At 41.2% G+C, this 23085-nt stretch overlaps 1 protein-coding gene across 25 annotated transcripts in view; it reads right to left on the bottom strand.

Moving 5' to 3' along the window:
• Positions 1-23085, bottom strand: part of HIVEP2 (HIVEP zinc finger 2) — a 214846-nt gene that overhangs the window by 3276 nt on the left and 188485 nt on the right. For all 25 annotated transcript variants that reach the window (XM_089333692.1, XM_070073481.2, XM_051855303.3 and 22 more), the window contains 6 exons: positions 21912-21956; positions 15618-21195; positions 14605-14759; positions 10659-10834; positions 7422-7523; positions 5751-6646 (listed from right to left, as the gene is read on the bottom strand). In XM_089333692.1, coding sequence (XP_089189818.1) covers positions 5751-6646; positions 7422-7523; positions 10659-10834; positions 14605-14759; positions 15618-20807 — 6519 coding nt within the window. In that variant the 5' untranslated portion in view covers positions 20808-21195; positions 21912-21956. The remainder of the gene's footprint in view (positions 1-5750; positions 6647-7421; positions 7524-10658; positions 10835-14604; positions 14760-15617; positions 21196-21911; positions 21957-23085) is intronic.

Below are 23085 nucleotides of genomic sequence, written 5' to 3'. Positions count from 1 at the left end.
CAAGCATTGTACCACAATGTCAGTCCTTTCGCTTTTGTTTTTAAACAGCAGAGGGACAATGCATTCTGAGTGTTTCCTACTAGGTACAGATGCATATTTCAGCTCTGTTTTTGTCATAAGAGGGAATGGAAAGAAAACAGAGAAGTACCAGGAAAAGTTTACTGAACAAAAATCACTAACACACACTAATAATAGATTTTTTTAATTCAATAGGAAATACAAAGATTACCATCTGTCTACATACTGCATAGATTTTTTTTTTCTTAAGAGTTGATGAGTATAACTAGAGTGGTGAGTCTGAAAATTGCTTTTTTAAAAAGTTTTCCAAAGAACAAATGACAAAATGGTGATGAGGATCCAGAAACTATCTCCTTCAAAGTGTACAACATGGCTCTAAGCTCAAGAGATGTTCACTGCAAAAGATCAATTTCTTCACCAGATCACAAATCAAAGTGATTTAAATCTTAAACCGATGGCGGGTTTTAGAAGGAAATCACCCACCAGAGGTGTAGTGGACATTTAGTATTTCAAACAATTAACCACTCTCATTCAGCCACATTGCCAGGAACCAAAGATGACATGACTGTGTCTTTTTGTCTGTTTATGCTGGTATTTCCACTGAAATTTCTTCCTGGCGATTAGTGAATTAAGTTTACTTAAAATTTAGGATAAAAATTCCAGATTTCACAGTCTCAGGTCCCAACCAGCCCTGAAAATGAAGAATTTATTTTCTATACTTATTTGTGTAATGAAATACCACTTAGATTGTGAGTTTATCAGGTTTTAATGACTGTGATTCATTCGTTTAATGAACTGCCATCCAAAAGGCCCAACTTTCTTTTTTTTTTTTTTTGAGAAATTAAAATAAGATGGATAAAACTTGCCAAGCATGGTACTAATATAAGAGTGAGACAAAAAATGTTCTAATTCAGTTCGATGTTTCACTTAACTCAAGGTATGCTCTGTGCCATTTAGGATTTAGCCAGCTCTATTTAAGGCTGTGAGACTGGCTATGCATTATCTCTGTACTTTGGGTTGTGGTTGGCCCTTACCCTGCCCTGAGCTACACCTCAGGAAAGAGGGAGATGGAAAGATAGAGAGATCTTCTACCCACTGGTTCACTCCCCAGAAGGCTACAAAGGCTGGGCTGTGCCAGCCTGAAGCCAGAAGCCAGGAGCTTCATCCAGGTCTCTCAGTTGGGTGCAGGGGCCCAAACACTTGGGCCATCTTCTGTTGCTTTCCCAGGCTGTTAGCAGGGAGCTGGATCAGAAGTGGAGCAGCCAGGACTTCAACTAGAACCCATAGGGGATGCTGGTGTCATAGGCAGTGACACAACGCCAGCCATTTGTTTCAAGGTAGAAACAAATATAATGGTGTAATCATCAATTCTACCATCACCAGGACCTCGTAAGCGCTAGGAAAGGTGGGACTTTTACATTATGAGAAAGAACCATTTAAATGTTGCACATACACAAAATCTGCCTTACATTGGCTCTGGTTTAGAAAAAGGCACATCTCCTTCATCAAACATCAGTTAAGATGGAGGAACTGTAAATACTACAAAAATCTTGGAAAGTAGCCAAAAAATGCACTTTTAATCACAGTTATCAAAGATTCAAAGCTTAAAGGAAAATGTATTATTTTTCCATTTAACTTTTGGTTGCTGTTTAGTGGCATGCACGTAACCATCATGGAATCTATGGGGGACTGGAGATGGGGACAGGAGCCAACAGGAGAAACATGCCACTCTGTAAAGCCTCTTGAGACCCCTGACTCCATGTGACAAAGGGGATGACAAACTGTCCTCTAAAACCAGAATAGATCCATCATGTCCTCAACCCAATCATGTTTTCTTTGTGCTTCTAATAACAGTGTCCGGTTCGGAACTGTGCTGATCAGAAATGCCACCCTAACAATCACAGAGATAATGTATAAGCCGAGCTTCCACCACGTCATCAGTTTCATGGCCCCAGATTCCCCTCGCCATTCCCACACAAGCTCTCTCCCCCTAGTTACTCCTTGTTTACCTTCCAAATGAACTTGAAATAAATTTTCTCTACTTTGACTTTTACTTAAAGCTCAATCAGAAAAATGCAGCATGGAAAAAGTATGGATAATAAATAGATACATATATACAAATACATACATACATACATGCCCACATACAGATCCATGTATGTATATATCCCATGTACCAGACAGAACGTTTTCAAAAAGTTCATGAAAAATGAAATTTAAAGATGTTTATTTGGGTGAAAAAAAAAAAAAACACTCTGTCTAGGCTATGGAAGCCCCTTGAGTTCACCGACTCTGAACTTGTTTAGTCAAGGCCGTATCACAGTGGAGGTTCCTTCCTCCCTTCACAGAAAGGTGCCTCTCTCCTTGATGGCCTGTTCCTTCTGCTGGGCTATGGGGCTTCCATAGCCTAGACAGCTCATAGCAAGAGTCTCGGGTAATTGCTGATGTCATAAATAAGACTGCCAATTGTTAAATCAACAACGGGAATCACTGGGTACATGCTCCCCACGTAGGATCTCTGTCCTTAATGTGTTTTACTATGAAACTTAAAAACAACACTACTAGTCGAACAATATCCTATACCTTGTGCAGTTGTGTGAGTACAGCCTGTTGAAATCCTTGCTTAGTATATACTAAGTTGATCTTCAGTATATGAAGGTAATTGAAAATGAAACTTGATGCAGGGCAGGATGGGAGAGGGAGTGGGAGAGGGGAGGGCCACAGGAGGAAGGGAGGTTGGGGGTGGGGAGCCACAACAATACAAAAGTTGCACTTTGTAAATTCACATTTATTAAATAAAAAAAAACTATATAACGAACAAAAAAAAAGAAAAAAAAAGAACTTAATACTTTACCCTTTTAATATTTTTTATGTTCTACTTAAAACTATTGGTTGAACTCTGTAATTAATACACAATTACTCTTAGGTGTTTAAAAAAAAAACTCTGAAATCCATGTATATGAAGGTTTTTAAAAAATCTTAAAAAGTGCCTAATGTAAATTTCTGAATTTTGACACCAAAATAAATTTATCTTTCAATGCTATTTTTCATGAACTTTTTGAAATTCCCTCTTAATATCCCCAACAGGGTGTCAACAGAGTCCTTGGAAGCCAATGCTGAGCCAATGCAGTGAAGCGGTCTTTGTCGCACATCAGAATCCTGGGTTTGAGCCCTGGCTCTGGCTCCTAACTACAACTTACTACAAATGCAGAACCAGAGAGGCAGTGGTGATGGCCCAAGAAAATTAGGCTCCTGCCACCAATGTGAGAGCCTCTTGGATTGAGTCCTAGATCCTAGCTTTGACCTCAGCTTAGCCTCAATCATTGCAGGTATTTGGGGAGTGAATCAGCACAGGAGAGCTCTGTCTCTCTTTCTATCCCTCAAATTAAAAACAGGTAAGGCCAGAAATCATAACATTATTTCATCCTCTTCCTTGAACCATATGTAGTAGGACCTCAAAATTATTTACTGGGTGAATGAATAAAGGACTCTTACCTTTCTATTCTATCTAAAAATCAAAACAAACTACAGGGCATTAGGGAAGAAACAGCAAGGTGGCAGGAATCTTAGTGACTGCACCTTGTCTCCCTCCAGACCTTCTCCCTGGGTCTTTCATTCCAGCCTGAGCCAGAACGTATGTCACACTGGGCTACAAGGACTTTTCACACCACAGTCACTGTCCTGTGGGCCCTTTGTTGATAGTAAGCATAGAGACAAGGTATTACTACCAGAATTTATATCAAAAGGATTCCTTAGCATTATTCCAGTTTTTATAACTTCATATATTATTCAGAGAAGACAAAGCCTTCATCTCATAGAATAACCAGGAGAAATATCTCTCACAGCATTATCACATTTTGCTCTGATCACGAGACTCTCACATATCACAGAAAGCTGAAAATCATCCTCTGACCCTCTAAATGACAGCATTAACCATGGGAAGTGCCTGGGACCCAATGTTCCCTTTCCATAGAGGATTCCCCTATCTATCCCTCACATCATGAAAATAGCACAGTAGGCTATATATTCTCCAAAGAGGATTAAACTGAGTAACCAACCAAAGACTCCATCAAAGGTAAAGTTTAACAATTCTTTTAAATATACAGGTGAGCTGGAATTAATAAAAACATAACAAACACAAGATTTTCCAGCAACAGTTTTCTAGGCATACATACAAAAATTACATGCATTCTTCTAGTCCACTCCTTAATTTCTTTTGTGTAATTTGACTGTGGGTTGCTCTAATTATTTTTCCCCAGTGTATTTACACTAAAGGAAAGGCTACACTCAATCTAACCGGCCAGTGCTGAAAAAGGAGCAGCAGCGAGGGTGGAAATACCCCACTAACAGAGCTTGCCAGCACCAGGGCAGGTATTTGACTCTCAATGAGAGGGTTCAGGATCCTGCAGTCCAAGGGATTTACTATTTATGCTGTGATGGCACAAACTTCAGAAGAGCCCCTCCTTTCAACTTCTGCCAAGACACAAACCTATGGAAATGTGCCTCTTTCTCTTAGTTTGCTAATTTATTATCTTGGCAAATAGATTACATCCTGATGTGCTAGGTACATTTCTGCAGGATGTGCATCATAAGGATAAAGTTGGTACCATGCTTGTGGAAAGGGAGTGGGGGAAGAAAGCAGGGGAAAGAGGGTTTAGAGAGAAGGAGGGAGGGGGATTCAGCAGTGAGCTACCTTACAGTTTAAGGGTGATAACCTAAGCCTATAACTAAGGGCAGAGGAAGGTGACAAGAGGGAGGGAGCTGGACACCAGGGCAGGGAAAAGACAGAGCTGGGAGCTGGCAGTACTTCCTTTCACTGATGCACAGGACAGAAACCCAGAGCAAAGACAGTGCAACAAGGAGAGATGGGAAACAAAAACTCATTGGAAGCCAACAATCTCCAATGATAAAGCTCTCCTGTCTATACTAAGGGCCTGTTTTATCCACTTTTTAAAATCCTACACAAATTAAGACATCACAATCTATTGTGTCCATAGAATGAAGCAGGACTGGATTTGCATTAAGCCTACCGCTCAAGTGAAATCCACAATCTCTACTGCTGTTATCTTAATTTACAAGGAAAGCAAGCCGTAGAAATCCCCTTGTTCATTCTCTTTTAGCTCTTCCAACTCCACATCCCCTTGGGCCCATGCTCTCACTCAACAAGTGCATGGAGTGGTAACAAAGGCAAGAAAAGCAGATATGTCTGTGCCCTTGATTTATGAACACTACAAGTATCATTCCCTCCTCTCCTGGTCCCTGAAGAGTTTCACATGTCCACTTACCATGGACCAAGGTAAAGCATATACAAGTTTTTGGAAAGTCAAGGCTAACAACTGGGTCCGAACCCTACTTGGTGCAGAGTATCTGTAATTGACACCTAAATGTCATGATGCATGTCTGTATGTGCAGTCAAGCCATTCCAAAGGCTTCCTCTCTTTTTATTCACATAGAGGTTCCAGCTCATGTCTATCATTAGTTAAGCTCTGAAGGTCGTAGGATATCCTCATCTATCCCCAGCTGTCATGCAACTCTATGCTAGGAGTACTGCAACAACTGCATTACTGACAATAGCATGAAATAAAAATGTCTTCCTGCTATTTTCAGTAGTGAAGTTCACTCCTCCTCATGAGAGATACCCAGGTTATAATACATCAGTTACTAGTGTGGTATCATAAGGCTCCAATGTGCTTTGACTCATGTATGAGAAAGAGAAAGTGAATTATACTTACGGGAGGCCCCAGTACAATTGGCTCTGCTTGCAAATACTGCCCCATGGACAATGGCGGGTTATGGTATAAAGCCCTTCTGGGAGATGGTGCTCTTATGGTAGTCAGGTATCTCCTCTCTCTTCTAGGAGACAGGTCTCTTCTTGCCGTGATGTCTTTCCCAGGAGACACTGGCCTCCTTGGGGACAAATGCCTTCTTGGTGAAATATCTCTCTGGGACATCTCTCTTCTCAATGCAGCTTCTTTTCTTGGTGAAAGATGCCTCATGGGTGACAGCTCTCTCCTCGGGGATAAATGTCTCCTAGGTGATAAATCTCCCTTGGGTATCAGATACCTCTTTGGTGAATTATCTCGACAGGGTGACGAGTCATATCCTGGTGAGGAATGGCGACTTGAGGGTGAGAAGTCCCTTGGAGAGGAGCTTGGCTCTGAAGACAGCATGCCCTCCTCGTCCATACCACTAGGGATGTCTAACCTGTCCTTGTCTGGTTCCGAGTCTGTACTTTTGCTCTGAAACAGCCTCTGGTATTCTGTCATCTGAGTATCTTCACATGAGTCACTGGGTGTCATAAGCTGAGTCACTTGAATACTTGGCAAAGTAACCAAATAACTGATCAATGAAGAATGCCCCAGGGAATTATCTGAAGGAACTCCATGGGCCACGGCACCAACATTCACAGGCAAGGAGGAGAATCTCGGAGGCTGAGGACTAGTGCTTCTTGATCTCGTTTTTGGAGTCAAATCTCCTTGGTCATCAAAGTCATCATCATCTTCATCATCATCATCATTATCATCTCCATCCTCACCATCTGATTCCTCAGCATCTGAGAACTGATGATCAGTTGAAATGCTGGACATGCTATGCTTCTCAGCTGCCTTGTGCAAATCCTCCATATTTTCTGAAACAATCGAATAAAGATAATGAAATTGAGATCCAATTGTCAAGATTAGGAGCCCAGATAGGCCCTATCTCTTTCCAAAAGCTTTTCCCAAGCCTTCAGTCTTGTTATGCCTCTGAGCTCCTACAAATCTTGCAGGGTACTTACTTGACCCTGCATTAATTCTGACCTTTTATGAACCCATTTGGTCTCATCCTCACCCTACCATAAGGACTCCAGAGGAGAACCTTCCACATCAGATACCATCCCACTCATAGAAAACCCTAACAAATGGGTATGGATAATGTTAATAATGCTGCAACAACTCATCTCTCTCCAGGTTCAGGTACAAGCTTATGCATAAGTGGTGCATCTCAGGAGGGCTGGCCTGCTCTTGAGTTATATACTGTATGTAGTTAATGATGGATATTTTTTTCCGACTAGCTTTCCTACTTATCCATTAAAATACACTTCAGACTTCCAAATAAGTTTCATAAACCTTAAATCACTCTCACAAAGCAAATACAACTGTATTTTTTTCACAGTTAGAGACAGAAGTATTTTCATAGCCAGGCCTTCCCCAACCTGTACCCTGGCCATAGTCACAACCGAAATGCATTTATTTCTCCTTATCAGGTTTCAAGCAATTCAAGGCTTCAAATTTATTTTACATGTTTAGTATTTAAGAAAATGAGCTGTAATCAGCTTTTTAAAAACATGACAGTTTATCACCCCAGCCACAAGGCTCCATCCAATGTGCACGGGGAGGAGGCCAGTCAGCTAAATTGCGGTATACCTGCTTCTTCAGTTTCTGTATCTTCCACAGATGTCATTGAGACTCCCAACTCCAGGCATTTTTTCATGTGTGCCTTCGACTTCATATGCTTTGTTAGGTTTCCTAGAAAACACAGCCCAAAAGGAAACATTTGATTCCTAAAATGTAAAGATTGCTTCAAAATTCAACATGAAATGAATTAATTTGGAGTGACATAGATTTGTTTCTATCCACCACTACTTGTTCTAACCATAACAAGAACAATTTGGTTTCTGAAGATATAAATCTTTGAGAGCTTCAGCCCAATCTCAGGTGTTCTTTATTCCAAGCCAGTGTTGTGTCTTTTCCAGAGCAGAAAGACTGAGTATCCCAGACTTTTTTTTTTTTCCTCAGAAAGGATTTAATCTAATTGAAGGGCTGGCCTTCTGCAACTCTCCATGAACAAGGCAACACAGGCTGGGTCACACACTATTGAGAAATTTCCCAAAGCAACATTCTCAACACATCCACTGGACCCCAATATTTTAGGAATTGATAGATACATTAACCTCCAAGCATCTGTACTTGTGAGAGGGAAAAAAATATATAAGCTAATGTGAGGGTCAACCTTGTAAGTGAATTCAAAGACCCATAAAAGAAATTCAGTAACTAGCTTTAGAGAGTATTATTCCCAGTATGTAGCACCTATTTGTCTGGCACATGTTAGCAAACTTTTATGTCAACAAGTTATAAAATACTGGAGCAGCAATATCTGCTTTTTATTTATCTTGAGACTCTTATCATTCTAAGAACAAGAAAGGCTTCATATCAAATATGTCATAGTGATACTATATATATGATTATATGTATACATACGCATGTGTATCTGTAGATTTGTATAATTACCATATGGAATGTAAGAAATTTAAAAACAGTGATGTGATCACTCTGGATCCAGGGTCTACAACAGGAACATACATAAAATTCTATGCCATATAACTTCTCCCAAAAGATCCAGGAACAAATTCAGTTCTAAGGAGACTTTCCATTCCTTTCTGTGAAAATGTCCCTATTACCTTCTGTGCCCTTTGATGAAGCTTTCACAGCATACCACAGGTGCTCTGTTTCAGTAGGCTCCCTGACTAGGTGGAAACTTTGTCCCCCTTGTAAAAATGTTTATCTCATGGTTAACATCTTACAGGAACCAGAAGTCTAAACTGGGGCACTGTTGCTTATTATTTTACTTATATTACTTGATTATTTACATGCTACTTGTTATACTTATGAATTTTATGTGCTATTTTGATAACTCCAAACACAGAAATATTACCAATATGCCATGATTCTTATTTATCAAAATATTACGTGAAATTTTTAGAGTTCAAAAATTTTATACATACATCAAAAATTCCTGCATCGATACATTAATTAAATTTAACTATAAGGTTAATGGAAATCATTTGCTTCTGCCAAGGTGCAAGTATGCTGCGCCTATGTATGCTCCTGGATGCTAACTACCAAGATGATTTGTTTATTTAGGTTTTAATATTTGTTTCTTCTTCTGTGTTTTTGTCTCCACCCACTGCAAAGAAGTGGTCAGGCTGCGGGCTAACAACTTTAGAGAAGGTTTGCAGCTAGGAATAGGGATGTGAAACAAGCCCACCCTGCACTGGTTGGTTTAAGTCATGAGTTTCTGAAGTAAAGGATTAGGTCAAGGAGGCCAAAGTAGCAAGGGCATTGTAGCTGAAGGTAAAAACTGTTGGGGTTTCCAGAATATTTGGCTCATTTTAAGATCCTCTCTGTAACTCTTTCAAATAAATAAAATAAATCTCTAAAACAAAAAAATCCTGAGACATTTGCATATACCCAAAGGGTACACACAAGGAAACTCAAATAATGACCAAGAACAAATTATGTCCTGCTAAACCTCCAGCATCATGGCTCAGAGCAGACTGAACCTGATTTTTAAAAATAGCTAGAAATGTGTCATGTCTTCATCTGGTTTTCACAAATTTATAGCCATGGCAAACACATTACACCAAGTGAAGCTATATCATTTATAAGGACTGAGAAATCTGCAGTATTTCCTAAAATCAAAATTTGTATTTTCTTATCTCCTGGGAATCTCTTGGTAAGGGTATAGACAAAAGGCTTGATTGTGAAAAGGTTGCTGGTAGTTAAAGGACCTTATTTATTTTGAAATGCAAATGAACACTCTCTCCAGTCTTGGCTTCAAATTAAGCACACCTGTAACACTGATTTTTTTTTTTTTTTTTTTAAACAAAGAAGAGCCTAGGTGTAAAAAGGAAAGGACATAAGTTACACTTCTTAGGAATCAGTGTAACAATTTAGGACTTCTGGCTGCAAGAGAAAATGGGTATATATTTTTTCCTATCAAGGGTTATTTTATTTGCTACTTTTTTTTGATGAGTATCAGAGCAGATTAAATGGTATGCAAAGTTAAAGTGAAAACAAGGGAAATGATGTGAGGTTGGTGAAGGACTGTGTCTGCAGAATCCATTGTACACAAGTCAAACAACCTCTAATTCACTACTATTTGTATTCTGAGAACAATGGGCCTATGAACATTTTCGTGACTTACAAAATCACAAAAGTATAAATGAAGCAGCTTTGTTGAGTAAAATAGTTTTGTATAAATCTACTTGTTACAAACAGATTTTGAATGGAATGACAGAATATCATTTGAAGGCAAATCCTAGTTCTATGAGATTAACAGTTGTGGCCTGAGAGTAAGAAATTGTCTCTGTGCTGATAAATACATGGAACAGAAGCTATCAAATTTCAATGCATAATTAATGCAACTGTGGATGGAGGGGCCCACCTGGGAGCCTGTGGATTTCTACATTATTTATAATCTTGAAACTGACCATGGGCACATTTCTTCCCAGCTGCTGCCTTGCTCTTCTAATACCACTGCCTGTTTGGTTTCCCTGCAGTGTTTCAGTACCGGTACAAATATTATCTAGACCACATAACATTTCCAACATGAAGTAATAGCTATCCAGGCAATTCTTAGCCACTTCCTTTGGAGACAACTGGCCTGGATCTAAGTCTATAGCTCTTAATTAAGTCATAAAAGGAGCCTCACAGTCTCAGATACATCCTTTGGTCATGAGGGAGAAAATACATTTATTGCATGGAGTCCTATTTTCACAAACAAAACCATCTTATTGCTGATCAAAGTTAGTTGCAAAATAGTATTCAGAATTCCAAGTAGCCATAAAAAAATACTTCTCTCCAGAAACATCAGACTTGTACCTTTCGTTTTGAAGGCAAAATTGCATAACTTGCATACATAAGGCCGAACATCAGTATGAGTGCGGATGTGTTTTTTCAGCATGCTTGGCTTCTTGCAGCGAATCCCACATTCTTCACAAATATACTTTCCACGTCCACGTCCTCTGACATATACATAATCTTCATTTGATTTATACCTGTTTTTAAAACAAGAGTCCAGTGTGTTTTCAAATACTCTTAGTGTGTTATATATCAAACCAAAAGCTGATCATCTGCATGGCAAATTTTTATGAGGGTCGTCTACAAATAATTATTCAAGCTTACTTTTATGAAGTCTTGAAATTTATGCAGTAAATGCCTGAGAGAACCAGATAATAGATTTGGCACTGTAAACTGAATGTAATTCTACATGGAATTCAGAATAGAATTGGCTCTGCCATTAAGTGTAAATTTATGGACTCAGAGTAGAGATGTTCAAATGGGCTTACGTAAGCCCCAAAGATCTGCACCTTATTACTTGTGAATCCTAACAGAGCCTCCAATTAAGCAACATCCAAAAAGCATACCAACATATTCAAATCCTCCTGTATCCTTTGTTTGTAGGACAGGATTTAAGATGTGCACGTACAAAACACATAGCCCTCTACAAGTGCTATATTAAGCATAACTGATAATAGAATTCTTCATCGCAAGTTTCTACTCTATTTTTAAAATCCTGGCACGGGACTGTCTCAGAAATTTCTGGTTTAAACAGGCTGAGCTCAGCTCACCAACTGTTGTCTACAGATTTGATCTGCTCTTCCCAAAGCCCATGCGTGGATCTGTACTAATGTGGAATCTAAATTTCAAAAGGCTTCTTAAAGGTGCTGTTACATAATGAGAACTAGAGAGTCTATTTTTAATCAAATTTGCATTTGTTTCCAGAAGGATTTGATAGAGATGGTTGAAAGGATATCTGAGGTCATCTAGTTTAATCACCTTGGTTAGAAGAACAAAGTCTTAGGTATTTCCTTTGATAACCAAGGTAAGAAGCCTGCCCAATGCTCAACCATTCCATTTTGTCTAGAATACAATGAAACATGGCATATTATACACTAACATTCTACTAAATTATTCAGTGAATAGCATTATTTCAAATCACACGCAGGCTAGCATTACAGCTCTAATGTCATATGAAAATATTCTTTTCGGGGGCAGAGGGACCTTTTGATAACTTCCAGAGGTAAGCTGACATGCAAAAGGCCCTAATTCACTGTAGATTCACTTTAAGGCACTACAATCACAATTTTTTAAAACATTCTAAGAGCATTGCAAACGCCCCTATTTTGTCCTAGTTAATCTACATATAAGAATAAAAGCAAATTCAGTTTTAATGATCCAACCTACTGAAGGTGTATTTAAGGCAGAAAAATCCATTCATATATTTAAATAGCAACTCTTAACATTATCTATTTTTTGGTCAATATCAGTCCAAGTGAGATTTAAGAGGAGTCAAAAATACAAATACATTTTACAAGCCTTGTGCTGCCTTAAATTTCCTCCCCTTAACAAGGAATTCAATTCCAACTTGTTCTTTAAAATTAGTTGGAACTGTAGCTTTTATCTCACATTGTCTTTTGTAATAAAGTAGAAAAGAACCTACAGATGCAAAATATCTTCCACTTTCCATTTTCACTACTCTGCCTCTTAACTAGATGGAATTGCTTAAGGGCTGTAGAATAAAACAATTTTATAGAAAGCTTTTTCTGTTTTTTCTTTTTTACTTATATAAAGGGGACAAATGTCATGTGTTCCATATATACAGATTTAAGAGAATAGTAAAACTTCCCATCCTAGGGAAGGATTCTTCAATTTTACTGTAGTCCATCATCACAACTGATAGGAAATACAGTTTATTCCCAGAGAATATAATTTTATTTCAATATCTAAGCTGTTAACTTGCTTCCAGAATGAAAATACAGTAAAGTTCTATATCACATGTTAATTGCATAGTAAAAAAAACTTGTACAGATAAAATATAATAGTTGACAGATCTAAGAATCTATTTGGTAGGACAGTTAATGAATTTTTAAAAATAATTTTAAAATATATTTAATGGAATTCCTAAGTGCATCAATTAGATAATACAAGGAATATACACACTTAAAAATGTCTTTAGTAACACTTTTTTTTTTTAAGTTATCACTTTTGTTTTGCAATGGCCAAAACAAGAGGTGGTAACAGAGTGCAGTGGTCACCTATCTACCATCAGACAAAAACTGGATCAAAGGAGCCGGCGCTGTGGTGTAACTGGAAAAGCTGCCATCTGCAGTGCCAGCATTCCATACGGGTGCTGCTGGTTTGAGTCCCGGCTGCTCCACTTCTGACCCCACTCCCTGCTAATGTGTTTTGGGAAAACAGCAGAAGATGGCCCAAGCCCTCCCTGCACCCATGAGGGAGACCAAGAAGAAATTCCAGGCTCCTGGCTCAGATTGGCCCAGCTCCAGAAGTTGTGGCCATTGTGGAGCGAACCACTGGGTGGAAGACCTTTCTTTCTTTCTGCCTCTGCCTCTCTGTAACTCTGCCTTTCAAATATATAAATAAATAAATTTCTTAAAAAAAAAAAAAACTGGGTCACAGATAAAGAAATGATCAGGACATAGACTATAGCACAGGGAAATGAAAGCAGTGGGACATGAAATTTGGGCATTAACTTTTTTGCATCATCAAAACACAGCACTAAAATGTTCATGTATGCTTTTTCACTTGTGTGCTTCATTAGTGGAGATGGGCTCCCCATTAACAGTGACTGTGAAGATCTCACTAATCTAGTGGAACAGGGGCACCACAATGAAGGCTGCTGAATATGTAAGTATTGACCCAGCACAGGGACCTCTCGGTCTCTGAGGACAGGCACAATCTATATTTCTCTCATTTATGTTAAAAGATGATGGATATCAAAAGATTGATGATTACACACAACTGTGGTTTAAGGGAAAATCACTAGACATTGAAGGTGGCAAAATCTAAGGGAGAACAAACAATAATAATCTCCAAACTGGTAAAACTGTGTGAGAAATCAGTATCTCATTTCACCAAACATTCAACATTTCATAGTCAAACAAGTAACAGTACTTTGTCATTCATATATAATTGTAATAAATTCATGTTTATGAAAGTATGAGAATTATAGATCTTTTGTAGAGATAGGATAGTTACATCATAAATCCCAGAATATGGTTAACATATTATAACTTTTTTTTTATTTAAAAGCACAAATCTGGAATGTTCCTTTCTTGTGACTGGATTTAGAGACACTTCTATCAAAATCTAAAACTAGTTATTAAATACATACGTAATTTCTTCACTGTTTGTATAATAAAACCATTTATTCTTACTAACTGAGTTTCAATGGCTCCGAAGTCAACATTTAAAAAGAAATTCCCAAATACAGAAAAACTATTATAGATCAGAGACTGGGGAGATAGGATAACTCAATATGCTACAATATCGTGACTTGGATCCTGAAACTAAAAGAAGACATTGATGGAACTGGCAGAATTCCAGTCATGTCTACAGTTTAAGTAATAATAAAAGAAAACCAACATATTAACTAGTTTCTAGGATTATGTACAATTTCATTTTTACAAGCATAGAATAAAAATGCGTCCATTAGTAACACAAATGCCCACTAAAATATCAAAGAATGAACAAACTTGGATAGTAGCAACAGTATGCCAATTTAGTAGGGTCCATTTTAAGTCAGAGGTGTGAAAATTTAAGGCAGAGGCACAAACTGTACATATTGGGGACATTTTCATTAAAAGGAAGTCCCAAAAGCAAAGGGACAAACTCAATACCTACTATCAGGCAGACTTCAAAGTGCGACGAGAAATGAATCAACTGGAGTAGACACTACTCTGTCCATGTCAGGACCATGTACTCTGACACAAGTGACCCTTTTACATTTGCACTTAGGTTTCCTTACCCTCCTTCAAAGATTTTAATTCGGATTGGCTCAGTTTGTTTGGATCCAATATCCTTATCTCCATGCATATCTCCTTTCCCTCTTTCCTTTAAGATACTTCCCACTAGTTTCCTTTCTAGTTTGCTGCCAAATAAAAAGGCTGTATCAGGTTTCATCTGTAGGACAAAAAGAGAGAATCATTTCCCATGCGTTCTCTAAGAAACAGCAGCGCCCATACCCCATGCTTCCATGTTGAAAATCTGCCAGAACTCCATGCTAATAGGCCATGGGCTGCTTATGTAAAGTAACAGACACAGAGAGAATGACTGTTTCCACTGAATAAACTTAACATTTTGCTTAAAAATGTTCACTCCATGCAATGGTAATAAAGACTTAAAAATACATTCTGTATTTTGAAGTAGAAATTTTTAAAAAAATCTCTACTAATTAGGAAGTAGTCTCAAAATTATTAAAGAGAAATGGTAACTGACATAATTTAAAATATATTTTTTGTTATTTTTTATTAATTATTAAATTCTAAAATGCCCCTTATTAATATATTTTCTAATTATACATATAAGGCATTGGTTGTTCATACAGCAATGGCCACCAACGTGGAAAAGAAAGTTTTGAAGGAGAGACACAGAAACCAATTTCAGTGAGAAGTCCTGTCAATGAGGCCATGTCCATTTCTGGCATTTGCCAAGTTCAGTTCTGCCCACCTCTTGGCCTTTCCTTTCAGCATTCACCCTGTTCCGCACCCCCATCTCAACAGTTCCCTAAATTCCTTGCACCAAAAGAAAGCAGATATGCAAGGTCAGAGGGTGAAGAACCTACAAGCATCAACCTGAGTGGGAGAATTTCATGGCACCTGAATGAAGGACATACTTGGAGTTTTGGGGGCTTCTCCCACCCCTGGGGGAGGCCAGAGATGATGAAGATTCCTCCAACCCAGACCTTAGAGCCCTCACTGTGTAGTCTGTTTGGCAATCATCAATACAACACAAGGTACTTTCCCAAACAGCATTGATTACCTGAGAAAACTGTTTCCAAGCACTTGATGAAGTCAGCTTGCCCGTTCCCGGCCGATGCATGGCAGCCAGGGTATAAATTTCTGTGGTGATTTTTTGCTTGGACCTCAGAAGAGCCAGAGTGGTCTTGGTGTTCAATCCCGATGGGTTTGGGTTACAGGAACTAATGCACCATGAAGCATAAACCGAGGATTTGAAGGTGGCCTGCTGCACAAAGTTGGGTTTTGTATAATTCAAGAAGCACCAGCTCACAGTAGTTGTTGTCCGCAGACTGGGGAACTGAAGAATCTGCTGGAAATCTGCCACGTCCGTGAAAAGAAGAGTGGAGTTGGCCATGTTGCCACTGGGACCAGAGGCCATGTGGACCAGCATGCCAATGGGCAGCTTCGAGCCCTTCCCCTCCTCTTCCTGCTGACCATCTCCTGCGGGCAAGGACGAGCCCTGAGGGCTCATGCTCATGTCCGATGCTGTCTCATCGATATCTAACTCATCGGAGGACTCTCTGCTATCTGAAGGTCCACTGCACTTACGCCCCACAGCGGCTGCCCTGGAACCCGGAAGCATCTCCCTGCTGGGTGGGAATGGCTCCCTGGAGGGTGCACTGACAGCTGGATGGTCTTGAGACGAGGAGGGCGACAGGGAGGAGAAGGAAGATGACCCCGACTGCAAGCCATCCTTTGGCTCAGAGGCACATCCTTGTCGAACCAGCTGGGGTTTCTGGGGGCGGGAGAGGTCCTTTTTGATGTCTGAGTTGGTTAGCTCCACGGCACTCAGTTCCTCCACGATTTGTCCATACATCTTTTCTTCTTTGACCCTCTTCTGCTGCTTGGTTTCCATGAAGAGCTCCAAGCTGCTGGCTGGAGAAAGCATTCGCTTGCTACCTCCAAGGGTGGCAGCGCTGTCTGAGGTGGACGGTAAACATAAGGGGATGGAGGATTCTAAGCCAAGGGGTAAGGTCTGAGGTACTTTCCAAATCGGGTATTTTTCCAAGCTTGCATGCTGCCCCAGCACCTGGGCAATGTTAAAACCTATTCCTTGCATGGCTGCATTGGTTACCAGTGTTCTTTGAGTCATATTCTCATCGACCTTGCATATGACAATGGCAGGACTGTTCTGCCCAAGTATCTGAGAAATGCTTGTGTACATGACACTTCCATAGGACGGAACGTGTGTCTGGATCCGAACGGGCACCACCGTTCCCGGTAAGGATTGCAAAGGCCCAGCATTTGCCAAGGCAAAATCTTCTTGAAGAACCTGCTCAGAGGGAGTTTCAGTTGACTTACCACTCGGGTCCGGTGGAAATTTTGGAGGAAGGTTCTTTGAGTGTAGCCCTGATGTTCCCGAATAACACGGGTAAGTTTGCTCTTTTGTGGGTGCATAATCAGCAGATTTCTTTCCCGTGTGCTCGGCGATGTGCTCTAGGGGATAGCTAGAATGAATTTCTGTCTGGAAAGAGGGCTTGCTGTAGCTCTTCTGAGGGTGTGGGGCAAACGGAGGTGGGAAATGTGCCTGCCACCAGGGAGGCTGCTGAGCAGGTAAATGAACCATACACACGGTGGGATACTGAAACTGAAACAAGGCATTCTGGATGGGAGAAAATGGAATAGTCTCTTGATGTGGAAACAAGGGAGGCTGCTCAGGTAAGTGCTTGCTTGTCATATAGGACATTGGTTGTATCAGAGAATTTCTCAGAGATTCCTGACTGTCCATGTGCATGATCTGCTGCTGGGCGAGGTGGTGTGGCCCGGAGCTCAACTGAGCACAAGGAGCCACCACCTGCTTTCCTGGGTCATCCCCTGGAAGAGGAGGGAGCCCAGAGGACGGGCCATGGTGCCATGTGGCCCTGAGGCCGGCCTGCAGCTGTTCCATCTGTTCCTGCTTCACGCTGGGGTCCACGCCACTCTCGCCCTGGGCGATTTCTGGGGAGCCGCTGAAAGAGGCCTGGCGCACCAGAAAGCATTTCTTTCTCTCCCGGGACGGCGACAACACTGAGGCCGGAGCTCCGGCCACAGGAGCGTGGGACAGATTCCCATAATCAAACGATTTGCTGCGAATTTCTGGGACCTCCGTTGGGTGAGGACAAGGCATCTGCTCTGATGAGCAGCGCCGCATTTCCTTTTGGTGGTGGTGGCCTGGAACAGACAGCGAGTAGGAACCAGCAGGGACGGTCAGAAACTCTGAATGCTTCCCGAACTCATCCTGCTTAGGAGGCGCTGTGAGCTTAACGGTTTCTTCTCTTTCGAAAGACATCGAGAAACTGGAGCTGTGGGACAGGTTGCTTTCTTGGCTGGGGCTGCGAGAGAGGCCTGTGCCTGTGGATTCGAAGCTGGACTCCCCTGAGGAGTGCTCCATGTCTGCGAGTCGCAAACGCTTCTTTTTGGGCGGCAGCTTCTCAGCGGGGAGCTGGGAGAGGGTCTCGCTCCTCTGGGGCCACTGGAATTCCTCCACAGGCTTCTCTGGCTCTTTACTCTGGGCTTCTTTCTCCTTCTCAGGTTTATCGGGCTCCTCCGTCACTCGAATCTCCGGAACCTGAATGTTGTGCTGGCGGACCAACCTGGGCTGCGCGTGGTAGGACTGCTGCTGCACCTGCGGGACCTGCGAAGGCTTCCCCGCACCGTCTGCACCGTCTCCGGCTGCAGCCCACTCTGGACTCACGGGAGCTTCAGAAACCTCGCTGTCACCAGTCTCAGAAGGTGAAGGGGCTTTATCCTGTGTGGAAGCCACCAGCTCGGCTGACTCGGACCTTTCAAATGAATTGGGTCGGCTTAGGGAATTTGTGTGCTGGATCACAGAAATCACATTTCCAGGGGGTTTCCTGCCCCCTACGTCTGACACCTTGTCTGAATCTGTGGCTGACGGTGACTCTTCTGACCCAAGAGATGGACTTCCAGACTGCAGCGGGGGCCGACACAGGTCAAAACGCTCAGGGTGACCATGGCAAGGGTTCTCGTGCCCAGCCAGGGCAAATCCACTTCTTACTCCTTCCTGCATCTGCAACTTGGGGTCATAATCTGAAGTCATCATGGCCACAGGAGTGCTCACAACACTGCTACAAATCATGGGGGTGTCCTCTTCATCTCCCACGCTCTTCTCTTTCCGGCGTTTTCTATTTTCACACGTGGTCCCAAACATGGTTGGCACACCCTGCAGTGGTACCATGGGATCCATGAAGTATTCTCCACCGTGTTTTAAAGAACTTAAGCTGGAAATGTCCCTGTAACTTTGCTTTGGTGTCTCCGAGTCTTCCCACTTCTTGTAGAGTTTCCGGCAGACATCATAGTCATACCCAACCCTATCCCCAGGAGCCAATTTCTTCTCCTTCAAGGATGAGCCAGTGACACTCTTGGACATCCTGCCGCCATGGTGCTCCACCTCCACGTGCCCTTCCTGTACCGAAGGCAACTCGAACGCTGCTTGTCGTCTTAACATGCGCTGAGGGGGGATGCCCACGGTGCCAGGATAGAACACGTCGTCAGAGCCCGCCATCCTTTCATCAAAGGAATGGCTCCCTCTCAAGGAAGGAGGAATACTTAAATTAGTTGCCGAAGAAGTTGGCATTGAATTGCTTCTAATAAGGGGTGAAGCGTCTACAGGAGCTTCTAAGAGAACTGGGTTGCTGCCTTGGAAATGTCCCGGGTAAAGCTTTTCTTCATTCCTGACAGATGATGGAATCGTCTGGGGCTGTCTGGACTCACTGTTGAACTTAGCGGATTTCAGCACACTCGTCTGACTGGGGTCAACGTCTCCCTTGCTGGGGATCAGCTGTGAGACGGGATCCTCAAACACCTGGATGTCTAACCTGGTGTTGACATGAGGTAATGGTTCCATCAGGCCCTTCCTGCCCATGCTGGCACGCTCCTGACTCGGGGGTGTAACACTGAGTGCATTTCTCGGGCTAAGCCGACAGTATTTTCCAAAGATGATTTCTTCGTAAGACTTTGCATTTGTGTTGGGGGGGCTTATTTGCTGCTCTGCACTTTCTGAGCGAGAAAAGTAACCAGAATCAGTGCTTCCTTTACTGTGCGGGCTCAGAAGGTTGAGAGAGGGCTCAGAATCATGTCCTTTTTTCTCCGACAGTCTTAGTGCAAGTTTCTGTTTAACCGTGTGAGAGTCATCAGCCTTCGTATTTAAGGACGGATTTGGAAGCGTATCAGAGCCAATATACTGAGAGCTCTCATTCGGTAGAGGGATCCCGCTTTTGGGGATAATCAAAATCGGCACCTTCATTGGACCTCCCAACGATTCTTCCAAGGACCCATGATAGCCGCCTCTGCTGGCGATGTCCAGCGGGATGGGTGGGCCGGGGCTCATTTTCTCAGAAGCTTCGGCAAACAAAGAACTCTCCTCATCTGTGTCTGTACTCTGTTCACCATCTGAATGTATTTCTGCTTCTACATCAATAAAACCAGCCTCCAGGTCCAATTTAGATACAGCTGACTCTGTGAAAGGTACTAATCCTGCCTTAATTGCATGGGCATGTGACTTCCTGTGCTTGTACAAATTGCTCTTTGTCTTGAAAGAGAAACCACAAGGTATACATGGATATGGCCTCTCCCCAGTATGGGACCTGATGTGTTTTTTCAGTACGCTTGGTTTGGCACACGCCCTGCTGCAGTAAGGGCAAATGTATTTGCCGGGCTTTTTGGGTTTGTGCTCTTTCTTGTGAGCATCTTCTGCCTGTTCGATACTTTTCTGGGAGTATTGGCTATAAGCAGGGTTCAGACTTGAAAGCTTTTTTCTAGGATAACCACCACTGTGGCCATGGATAGGAAAGGGAAATAAGTCCTCGGAGGCGACAGATGGCAAAGGGCCAGGGAAGAGCCACGGAGGGCCTTCGAGGCTCTGATGGGGCTTGTTGCTGTGCAGGACCCCCTGTGGCAATGAGTGCTGCGGGAAAGAGAGTGAATGTTGGCATGCATAAGGACTGGGGCGGGGCGGTGGGTACTGCTTCTCTGCGACTTGCTGCACCCCTTCTCCAGCTGAGGCTAGCTTCCCAGAACCAAACAGTTGTGCTGATGCTGTGTTTCCAATTTGCTCAGGGTCTATTTGTGGTTGCCGCTGTCCTTCTTGACTGCCGAAAGTGCTCATCTTAATTACAGCTGATGGTTCCTGTCTCCATCTACCTGATGCTTTATCAGTTTCTCCAGACCTTGAGGTAGCGTTTTGTCCTAGAGCTGTGTCCCCAGTGTCCATTTTGTGATGCAAGGTCTTAAGTGCTAGTTTGCTTGAAAGCCGTGCAGACTCATGGAGTGTCTCCAAAGCTGTGCTTTTTTAAAGCTTGGCTGCTTCCATGTTCCAGGGTATCTGCAAATTCAGTGATTGCTCCTTCTCTTTGGAAACTTGTATGCCCACGCTGTAGTCAGTGGGCATTAGATGGTGATGTCCTTGGACCAGGGCTATAACACAGTTCTCTCCATTGCAGAAATGTCCATCCAAAGGTTAAGTGCAAATATATAAAGATATCTTATGGCATTTGAATATTTTCTACTAAAACGAAATTGGGATGATGGATAGTCTAGGAGAAATTTTGCCCATCAACTACAGCAAAGTTCAATCACCAGTTTCACTAAGACAAAATGACCTACGAGAAAAGAAAACACAAAAATATCATTACAGCAATTATCAAATGAGAAATCCAAATCAATCCTAAACAGCCAACCTGGAATCGGATAGTTTTTTTTTTTTTTTTACTCCAAAGCATTCTTTCTATAGCTATTGCATTAATTTCACAATTAAAGGATATTAATTTCAAATTTAGCATTAAGTCGTAAGTATAAATCTCTTTGAAATTGGAAATTTGGTCATCCTATTAAATATTCCATAGTTTTAGATAGAAAACTAGATGCAATAAAGCTTCACATATAATTATTATTTATGTATTCATAGTATGTTTAAAGCCTTGATTAACAAGATTAACACCATTCTTATCCAAGTTTTGACTTACATGTTAAGTACACATCTAGTGATATAATTTATAATTAATATAAAATATTTGTTTATATAAAATGTTTACCATAGTCTAAATGTAAATAATGCCTAAAACGCATTTTAATAAAATATACAAAGCAAATAGCATATAAAAACAGAACATTTTATATAATATATAAATATTAAATATAGGTATATTTTTATAGCTTAAAAACAGCTATTACTAATGCTAGACCAAGGTAATAAGAATCAAAGATTATCACATAACTTTGGAAAAGGAGAACAGTACATTTAACAAAACCACTACAAGTCTTCATAACATGGAAAACAAAGCATATTTTTGGGACAGTTTAAAAATAAAGTGGTTACCTGAAGAGTTTAAAGTTCTCAAGGGCATGATTGTCCTGACGCTTCCTGGGTACAAAACAAATGCAGTTAGGAAAGACTGTCGTATTAAACTAATACACTGTTATATGCAAATACAAATTAAATTCCTATTTCCAGTTCATTACATATAGGACTTACAATGCTGCGTGCCCTAAAACAGGAATGAACTGCTTCAGAATATGCCACACTAAGTCAGTATCTTAAAAGACACTGTGTCCAAAAATAACTCAAAAATTCATTAACAAGTCATAATACTTTCTAAAATAAAAGATTACTACAACAAAACATCTTAATTTTTTTTTGCACACAACCAGCTTAGTTCTAATTCCCTAAATATCAAAACATTCAGTATCATGGATTTTTTTTTATTGCACCCCTAAGTTTGAACATTTAAAAGAATGTGTTTTTGTTTAGGTACTTACATCACAACAAAGTGAGACAGATGACAGTGAATGGCTCCGGAAGACTTGAAACTTAGTGTCAGATTTTAAAGGAATACTTGATTTCCATAAGGGAGTCATCTATGTACCCAGAAGATTCTGAGAACTTCCATGCTAAATTATATCAATTATGATGGAAGCTGAGATGTGTCCTTGATGGGCAATGTGGCAGTGTTCATCAGTCTAAGAAAGCTCAAACACTTTGGCTCAAGTATTCCACTGGTGTGAACAAGTGCACAAAGATGTATATACAAAGACTATTTAAATAAATTATGGTTCAATCATCAAACTGGCTATTATAAAATATAGATTACAGCTATAAGTACCTACATGGAAACTCACTCAGGTATAGCTATATAAAGGCAAGAAAATATTACAATCCCATTTGTGTAAAAGAGAAATAGGTGATAAACAGAAGTTTCCTGTTGGGATGCTAAGTAGCCATTTTTTTTTTTTTTTTAAACAGGTAGAGTTACAGACAGTGAGAGAGAGAGACAGAGAGAAAGGTCTTCCTTCCGTTGGTTCACTCCCCAAATGGCCGCTATGGCGGCGCACTGTGCCGATCCGAAGCCAGGAGCCAGGTGCTTCCTCCTGGTCTCCCATGTGGGTGCAGGGGCCCAAGCACTTGGACCATCCTCCACTGCCTTCCCGGGCCACAGCAGAGAGTTGGACTGGAGGAGGAGCAATGGAGACTAGAACTGGCGCCCATATGGGAT

The sequence above is a fragment of the Oryctolagus cuniculus genome, chromosome 5, assembly GCF_051225735.1.
Source record: "Oryctolagus cuniculus isolate XC-2025 breed Fujian yellow rabbit chromosome 5, ASM5122573v1, whole genome shotgun sequence".
Taxonomy (NCBI): Eukaryota; Metazoa; Chordata; class Mammalia; order Lagomorpha; family Leporidae; genus Oryctolagus; species Oryctolagus cuniculus.
Note: the sequence above shows the minus strand (reverse complement) of the source record. Positions and strands in the feature narration are given on the sequence as shown.